This window comes from Ischnura elegans, chromosome 6 (assembly GCF_921293095.1).
Source record: "Ischnura elegans chromosome 6, ioIscEleg1.1, whole genome shotgun sequence".
Taxonomy (NCBI): domain Eukaryota; kingdom Metazoa; phylum Arthropoda; class Insecta; order Odonata; family Coenagrionidae; genus Ischnura; species Ischnura elegans.
In genome coordinates, this window is record NC_060251.1 from 125980797 (window position 1) to 125989878 (window position 9082).

A 9082-nucleotide genomic window follows, 5' to 3' on the forward strand; every position below is an offset into this window, starting at 1 on the left:
GAAGGAGGACACCGTACCATATTCCAAAACGTATGTAACCAAGGTAGCATAGAGAAGTGATCAGCAATTCCAACTTTTTTAATCTGCACATTCGGTTAATTAACCCCAACATTTTGTATGCTTTAATTGTAATTCATGATTGTTCTAAGTTCTTATGTTCTCACCTTTAACTTGCTTTCTCAGTTGAAGTCCAAGCGATAGATGAATGTAGCCAGGGTGTTCAGAGTTATCACTTCTTTTTCAATATAGCAGTCTGCTTTTTCATTGGCAGTGACATATGCATGATACACTTTCTTTTACTTCAATCTGGTTCCCTTAAGTATGGCTTCTTAACTTTCCCATTAGTACATCTGTGGCCACTGCTCGGGCAAGGTGCCTCGGGATGCTATTGGCAACCATGAATGCTTCCTGAATCTCACTCATGTGGATCAATTGCAGGGGAAGATATATCGATCGGGAGAGAGTAAGTTTTGGCCTGATCAGGCATTAATATCATTTTTGGGATTGATTGCACGTGTTCTTGAAAAGAAACTCATCAGCGGTATCTAATATCTGTCCTTTCTTTCAGTTATCGTCACCGATCAAATATATACGGACCAAGTGTGCCACAAGGGCAATTTGGTAGAACCTGGTGAGTGACTATATTTACAAGTGCATGTAGTTTTTATACAAATGTTGGGTAAGGTAGTTTGTAGCAGCTTCAGTTGAGAGTAAGCAGTGTCATTCCTTGCATTATCATTAGCTGGTATTAACTGTAAGTGAAACCCGTGGATATGTAGAGCCTTGATTCACATACAATATCAAAATGGTGATGTGAGTATCAGTATTCTTAAATAATGTAGTGTGAGTAATGTAAGAACACTCGTAAACATAATGTAAAATGCGAGTATTATTTTCTTAAGTAATGGTTCCTTTGTGTTTAACCTAGAAGTATTTCATAAGCCTTTAAGTAAGAATTCTAGTTATTATACAGTGCGGTTGGTTGCTGTGATGAATGAAAACAGCCTCCTTGTATTACTTGCAGGGCCCTCAACAAGCAGCAGTGGGGAGACTATTGGTGAGTTATTCCACTGAGAAACTATTTCCTTGCACATTACGTTTACGTTTGCAACAAATGACTATGTATCAATTCATTTTTCAGAGGACGACTGCCTCATTGAGGCCCTCATTATGGAGGTGCAGCAGCGACCACCACTATTCGACATTCGCCTTCCTCTCAAAGAGAGGACTCCTGAGAGGAAGGCAATGTTGTGGAGGGAGGTATACTTGGCCTTAGATGGTATGCATTGACAAACTTTCCCAAGTGTTTCTCTTGTTATTACTCTGGCAGCTTAAGTTAAAGTTCTATACATAACCAATCATTGCAGGAAAAATCCCGGAGGCAGAGCTCCCCTCAAAATTCAAAAGCCTGAGGGACAGGTATGTCAGGGAGAAGAATGTGCACCCACCCAGTGGATCAGGGGCACTGAAGAGGAAGAAGTGGGTGCACTTCGACTCTCTGACATACCTTAACAGTTGTATAAAATACAAAAAGTAAGTGTCGTCTGTCCATGGCTTTTTTCGTGTGAGCTTCACAAATAATTACCTGTACATTTTATTGAGATGACAGAGGATGTGCTTTAATTAATATCTGTTCTTATAGGACATCATGCAGCCTGGATGAGGGGAATGGAGCACGTTTCACTCCAACTGTTGGCTCGGGAGCAGTTCCTTTATCATCCCCATCCCCCAAGTCTTGTAAGTCTTGTCGTCATGGTCTTCTTTTTTTACTTTTATTTCTACAATTTGCTCCTTAGAATTGTGTTAAGTGGTAAAGTTTCTCATTGATGCTTCCAAATTCTTTGCATCTTTAATATGTCTGATTCATTTGTGGTAGCAGTTTCACAGCATCATGTTGATGCCTATTTAAGATATTACTCCGCAATTTTAAATGCATACTTCTTTATGGATCTCAAATGTGCTCAATTAGAATCAATGCCATCCTACTTAGGAGCTACATGCATTAAGACCTACCTCAAAAAGGCCATCAATATATTATTACACTGCATTTATTTCTCTGCCTGCATTCCTTTGCACAGCCACATAACTTATCATTGGCATTTGGATTTCAGCTCAACGAGGAGAATTCACTGAGAGGATTCTGCAGGAGTTGAGGGACACAAAGCCCAAAGAAAATGACGGTATCCACCACTTCTGCATGGCAGTGGCAGATCTGCTGCGGCAAAAGAAGAGGGAGGACTTGGTGGCCCTACAAATTCAGATTTTAGAAATTCTGAAATAAATTTTTATTTTGAAGTCTGGTTTATTGAGTTTATACCCTTGGCCCACAATGTTGTGAAAATATAACTATCACCATAGGCAAGTAAACAAGGACATGGTAAGTTGGACTGAAAATTTGTTGCATGTTGTGAGTGAATTATTCATCATTTCGTCTCAGCTTAAGCCGACAGTAAGAGCACTAATCCATTGGAGAGACACAGATTGCACAACTGATGTGGCCACTTTGAATTTCCTCCATACACCTCTTTCATTTAAGCATTACTGGCAATATTCTGGTTGAAATTAAGGGGTTTTTTTTCCCATTTCAATTCATACAGGCATGACACCCACCAACACTGACTTGAATAAAACTTGGTAGTTTTCATCCTTCAATGTAGGGTTGAAATAGTACAAATGTTTCCTTGGCGGTCCCTAATAATTTCATTTTCATAATGTTTGCAGCGCAGTATTCCAATGAAAGGGGTTTCCGAGGAGGGTTGTGCCTCCAGAAGTTAAAAAAAATCAAGTTCTACTTTTTGAATCCAACGTTAGTGAAAATCAGTTCATTGAAGGCAGGAGGATTTGAATTAGTAATGAAAAATGTCCTCTGAGGTATTGAAAATTCTCTCTACTCTTGTCGCATGAGTACTTTTTGCATAAAAACGTGGCTGTAGTAAGAAAGTTGCATTGTTGGCAGGAAGACTAGTATCATGACCCTCAGGTCAATTATTGGGTGGGCCGGGTAGTTTTCCACAAGTAAGATGACCGTACTGTTATTACCTTCAATTCCTTCAATGAATACCTTCTTTGGCATTATGATCATACATACATGGGAGGTTTTTAACCCCTTTAAGAGTGAGGGTGAACCCACTTCCCAATAGGTATTATTTTATCTATTCCATTTACATTACCTCATCAGCCTTTCCCAGTAACTTAATGAAGGTAAAACCCTTCCACACAATGCAACATACCTTACCTTCTGAGCACTTGATTATATTGAATACACTAGGTACTATCTCATAGTTAGTTTACCTGGAATAAAGGAATTCATAGAAACTCAATGTAAACTTTCCAAGCAGTTTATTGCGGTTGCCAAGGTACTGCACCTTCATTACAAAAGTAACTTTTCATAATATCCCTAACCCTTGCCGCCCTCCTGGTATGATTCCCTATCCCTGCGTTTGCCACATCTGGCATTCCCTCCCCATCTTCATCGCCCACAGCTAGATAGTTTCTCTCGCCCCTTTCCTCTTCTAAATCCCTTAGGAAATTATGTAGTACTACTGCAGCCTTCACAATACCGTCCACTGTCTCTTCCGCTGCTATTATTGGCTTCCTAAGTATCCTCCACCTTTGCGCCAGCATACCGAAGGTACACTCTATGGTTTTCCTCGCCAATGACAGCCTGGAATGACAAGGTTCATCACTAATCCATTTCTTTAATTCAATTTGAGGCACTTGAGTGTGTGAATAGAAACTTACCGATAATTAAAAACCTGCTGCTCGTACGTCAATCGTCCCCTATTTCTGCCCGGATAAGGCCTTAACAAGTACTCGGTCAAGCCGAACGCCTCATCACCCACCATAAAATATGGGCATTCCTCATAATTTTGGTGGAATTTATCTGGAGGCGGCAGATTCATTTGTCCCGCCTGAAAATTCCACCCCATAATGGAGTTAGCGAAGATGCCTCCATCACTGTGGCGGCCTTGTGCCCCTATGTCCACTACAGTGAATTTATTTTGGGCATCACAAACTCCCAGGAGCACTAGGCTGTGCTGGCCTTTATAGTTATAATACTCAGATCCTGAGTTTTCGAAAGCCTGTAGGATGGAAATAGAAATTAGGAATTTTTTATTGATGCATTGTTTTTCCTCATTCCTACGTCCATATTACTTACTTGAATGACGACATGCTTCCCATCTATAGCCCCAATGCAGTGGGGAAACTTCCACCTCTCCTCAAAGTCATGGGCCAATCTCCTCCAATTCTCCTCTGTTGGAGCTAAGAAATCCCCTCTGCAGACTTCCCATAAAGCCGAACAGGTCTCCCTAATAATGCTTGACACCGTGGACAGCCCAACACGGAAACTGTAGTGAATGGACGTCATTGAGTCCCCTGATGCAAGGTACCTGGAAAAAGGAATGACATGTGTTGTGAGGCTACAAATGAAGATGTCTTCGAAAAGATAGTATTTTAGGTGAGCATTGGTGTATGCATTTATGTTTATTTTATATTTATAGTATTTATGATTACCTCAATGTGAGAGCCAAGCGATGGGGAGGAGAAAGGTAATCCCTCCTGAGTACTGCTTTCTGCAGCAAAGGCCCCACCTTCTCCAGCAACCGCTGGAACATCCACGGTCGCATTCGCAGGAAGTTGAGATATTTCACCTCGTCACCCAATCTCATCTCTCGAATGAGGTTACAATAGTCTCCCTGGCGCGACCGCTCCCGACACACAGGGTGCACCTGCCATCGCCTCACCCTCCTGCCTTCCCGTCCCTCCATCAGCAACGCTACAATTCCCACGCGCCTACGATACATCTCCCATTCATAATCCATTTCAGTACAATAAAAAAATGCAATAACCTGTTTCTCTAATTTGAATAAATGTAATAACTAAGGTATGGCAAGTCTGGACACTAATCTAGAATACTACGAACCTACTATAAATATTTATTGCTACGTTAATTTAATCGCTAAGAAATGTAATGGGAGATAACAGTTAAATAAGTTACACCTAAATTAAAATTTAATCAAAATCTTTATTTCTACGCCGTAAAATTTATTGCAATCGTTAATACACTAAGCCTATCCTTACTCTACAGCTGATGAAAACAAAATACCCTAGTTAATTGAAAAAGGTATATAAACTAATACACTTACTAGCCTTCAACTGAACACAATTTTAACTTAATGAACTAGATAAACTTACTCCTACCTTAACGTACAACTAACCACAACGGAATTTCTAAGTTACTAAATTCTATAAAATAATGCACTTACTCCTACCATAACGTACAAACAATTAAAACGAAATTACTACGTTACTAAATTATATAAAATAATGCAATAACTACCCTATAATTGAACGAATTTTTAATTAATTAACTAGATTAACTTTACTCCTACCTTAACGTACAAACAATTACAACGAAATATCTACGTTACTAAATTCTATAAAATAATGCAATAACTACCCTGTAATTGAACGAATTTTTAATTAATTAACTAGATAAACCTACTCCCAACCCAACTAAAATGAAAAAGGCAAAAGTGGCAAAGTAATAGCAAGCACACGAGCACCGATAACCGTCAAAGACTTCAGAAGAGCGTTGTGTAAGCACTGGCGCGAAATTTTGGACGCCCACGCATTTCGCCTTTCATTTGTTTACGCAACGCAGATCTGTGAAGGGCTCCAACCTGCTGCGATGAGTTAGCTCCGCCCCCAAGGACGCAACGCCGAGCTATGAAGGCACCCTGAGACTCACTGCTTTGTGCGAGAGGAAGAAAAAACATTTAGACTCACGCTGTAACGGAGCAATAAAAATATTTATTTTCATATAAAAAAAATATATATATCTTGTTATTGCGCCACTGTAAATTAGCAATAATTGCTGCATGTGGGCTTTTGAAATAAATAAATAAATAAGTTAACCTTTTATCCAGTTTCAGCTATAGTACGTTGGTGATTAGTCACAAAATAAAAATGGAAAATTCTGAATAAAAATACAACAAATTGCTAAACTATTTCGTTATGATTGCATGGATAAAAATACAATTCGATCCTCATAAAAAGATTGAGCTTACTCTTGCAGAGGCAATCCTTTGGCTTTTCCAATATATATCTCCAGCTACATAATACCCTGCGAGCCACCTCTAGGGTGTTTGGCAGGGGGTGATCGATCACCAGCATGCAGCATGCAATTGGACTCCAACATGCACACCACACGGTCCACAAAGCGTCACGCATACTAACAAATTATACTACTTTATGCTGTTAGAAATAATAATAAAATTAAGAAACATGCATTAAGTTATACATAGGTTAGTTGGCTTCACCACAAGTCATGCAATCTATTTATGAGTTCTATCGCACCGTTATAACCTCTTATTGATCGTGGAAGAAATGACATTTTGAATCTGTCTATTCTAAAATCTATCTCTCAAACATGCACTATCTAACATATGTATATTCTTTAGCCAATGCAGAAAATATCTTCGTTCTTAGCCAAATACAGAAAAAGAAAAAAGGAAAAAATATAATGGAGGGAGGACATTCCTGGTACATATATAAATGATACCATCACATACAGAGGATTCATATTCATGAGCCATTAGTTTAAGTATGCCGATTCATTCCGTCGCTGTCAAATTCTCTTCTTTCTCTTCTATTCTTTTGGAGAATAGAGTGGTTTCCTTTTATTTTTTTTATTGCCTAAATCGAAAAATTATTACTCCTGTAGTACGTATTTCACGCTTTTAGATTTTTAAATGACGATATCTATTTTTGCGATGAAATGAAGATAAAATTTTCAAGCGCGCGAAAGTAAGTAAGAATGCCGGGAAATCTCCATGTGACGTCGTTCTGGTTCCCGCTACCGCAAGTGAGGTGACCTTGGGGCGAGGCTTTGAGCGCTGATACGACACAGGATGCTTGCAGGTAGCAGAGTACCCTGCTAGCTAGCACTTGGCTTAGATATGGATTATTAATACCTTACTTATCAAACTGTGGTGATCGGAAGATACTCTAAGTGGCGGGAAAGGAGGCGTGATGCTACTTTTCCCGCCTAAGAGTGCGTGGGTCCAAGGAGCATTTCCGAGAATTTGGACCATGCACTAGGGTACTCTACCCTAGCTGCGACCCCTTTCCCCTCACCCGCACCCCCGGGAAGTAGAGATATATGGGGCAGAAAATCTGCCCCGCGTGGACAGTTTTTAGTTTGGCAGTACAGTGAGTGCGTTTGCTAGTGCCTGGGTTGGACGAGTTCGTCGTTCTAGGACTTTGACGCGGGAGCTGCGGTGGTTCTCGAACGACGACTCGTGTGGAACGCGAACCGGGCACGACCAAGTCCACGACCATCAGCATCGCCTCTCTCTACTCGCCGACACGTACGTTCTCTACCCGAATATTCCACCTCCGTGCGCGCCAGCCTCAAATATAGCCCCCCCGTGCAAGTGTAAGGACGGAATATCAAGAAAAATAAGAGATGTGTTAGTTACTCCGAATGAGTATTTTATTCGCTCTCCCATCGGGACCTTATCGAGGCAGAAGACCTACTAGTTGGTAGGAGTGTCGTCCCGTCGCGACATTTTGGTGTCAGGTGAAAAATTAATTTATCCAAAATTCATTTTATTTTTCGGGGGTTTGCTTTGCAGTGAATAATCTAAAGGATATTTACTCCGATTTTTTTGTTATTTTCGTTATTTTGTTTTATTTTTGCGTGTGTTTTAATTTTGATATTACTTCAGTATGGCCTGGCCGCAGGAAAATTTTCCTTTCGAACGAGACTCGAATCCATTATTTCGGCAGGAGCATAGCTCGGATTTAATTGATTTTTGTCCATCCGTTAATACCATAACCCCAAATGATTCAGAGAATTTACCTCATCCGCCATTCCCTACACCTAACTCCGCAATCCCTCACACTCTTGGGGGACAAGTGTATTTTATTCCGTTATTCAGTGGAGCCTTTCCCTTGGGCTACAACCTTGTCGCGGTGGAAAGGCTTGCGCGTTCCTATGACCCCTAGAGCTGCACTGGCGGGATTAATTCTAAATTATTCCCGGTAGTGCCACCCATGCCAGATAGGTCGAAGGGTAGGAGCCAGACGAAAGGTAGTCCACGTGATGGTGTCACGTAAAAAACACTGTTGGAATGGAAGTGGGAAACCCTACCAACTATCTTTTCCCTGAAAACATGGAGTACAACCAAATGAGCCTCGGAATCTCATCGCCCGGGACCCGTCCGCAAAGGGCGGGTGTCGGGCACGGCAGCGAGGTCGGCAAGGTCCTCGGGGTCGCCAACGTGCGAAATCCTTGCAGAGACTTATCATCATCATCATCAGCTGAAGCAGCAATGAAGAAGGAAGAAAAGAAGACCAAGAAGATGGAAAAGAAGAAGTCGGCTATAAATGTGGGGACGTGGAATGTGAGGACTATGATGAGGGCGGGGAAGTTAGAAAATATCAAAAGGGAAATGGATAAAGGGAGGATAGATATCTTAGGATTATGCGAGGTGAGGTGGAGGGATGGCGGGGACTATTGGAGTGATGAGTATAGGGTTATATATAGTGGAGGGGAAGAGAGTCAGCGAGGGTTAGCTTTATTATTAAACGGGAAGATGGGTAAGCGTGTGGTAGGTATACACCAGGTAAGCGATAGGATTCTGGTGGTAGAAATTGAGGAGCGGCCCACCAACCTGGTGGTGGTCCAAGTTTACATGCCCACTAGCAATCATAGGGAAGAAGAAGTAGATGAGGTGTATGAACAGCTCGAGGAAATAATTAGAGACACACCGGGTAAGAACAATCTGGTAGTGATGGGGGACTGGAATGCCTCAGTGGGGGAAGGGAGGGATGGGCACGAAATAGGAGATTTTGGTCTAGGAATACGAAACGACAGGGGAGAGAAAGCAGCAGAATTTTGTAGGAGAAACAAATTATTCATCACTAACACGTGGTTCAATCATCACAAAGGGCGAAGGTACACGTGGAAAAGTCCAGGGGATGTGGGGAGATATCAAATAGACTACATTATGGTAAGACAGAGGTTTAGGAATAGTGTGAAAAACTCGCGCAGCTTCCCCGCAGCGGATGCGGA

The 9082-nt window shown here is 41.3% G+C and overlaps 2 protein-coding genes across 2 annotated transcripts; one reads left to right on the forward strand and one right to left on the reverse strand.

Moving 5' to 3' along the window:
* Positions 1-670: 670 nt before the first annotated feature.
* Positions 671-2281, forward strand: LOC124161484. The gene is made up of 5 exons (XM_046537806.1): positions 671-1057; positions 1142-1279; positions 1368-1533; positions 1643-1737; positions 2112-2281. The coding sequence occupies exons 1-5, from the start codon at positions 991-993 to the stop codon at positions 2279-2281; spliced, it is 636 nt and encodes a 211-aa protein (XP_046393762.1). The 5' UTR covers positions 671-990.
* Positions 2282-3258: 977 nt separating this feature from the next.
* Positions 3259-5289, reverse strand: LOC124161485 (protein ALP1-like). The gene is made up of 4 exons (XM_046537807.1): positions 4516-5289; positions 4160-4391; positions 3742-4082; positions 3259-3664 (listed from the first exon to the last, which is right to left on the reverse strand). Exons 1-4 carry the CDS (start codon positions 4821-4823, stop codon positions 3340-3342), a joined length of 1206 nt encoding a protein of 401 aa, XP_046393763.1. The 5' UTR covers positions 4824-5289; the 3' UTR covers positions 3259-3339.
* Between the last annotated feature and the right edge of the window lie 3793 nt (positions 5290-9082).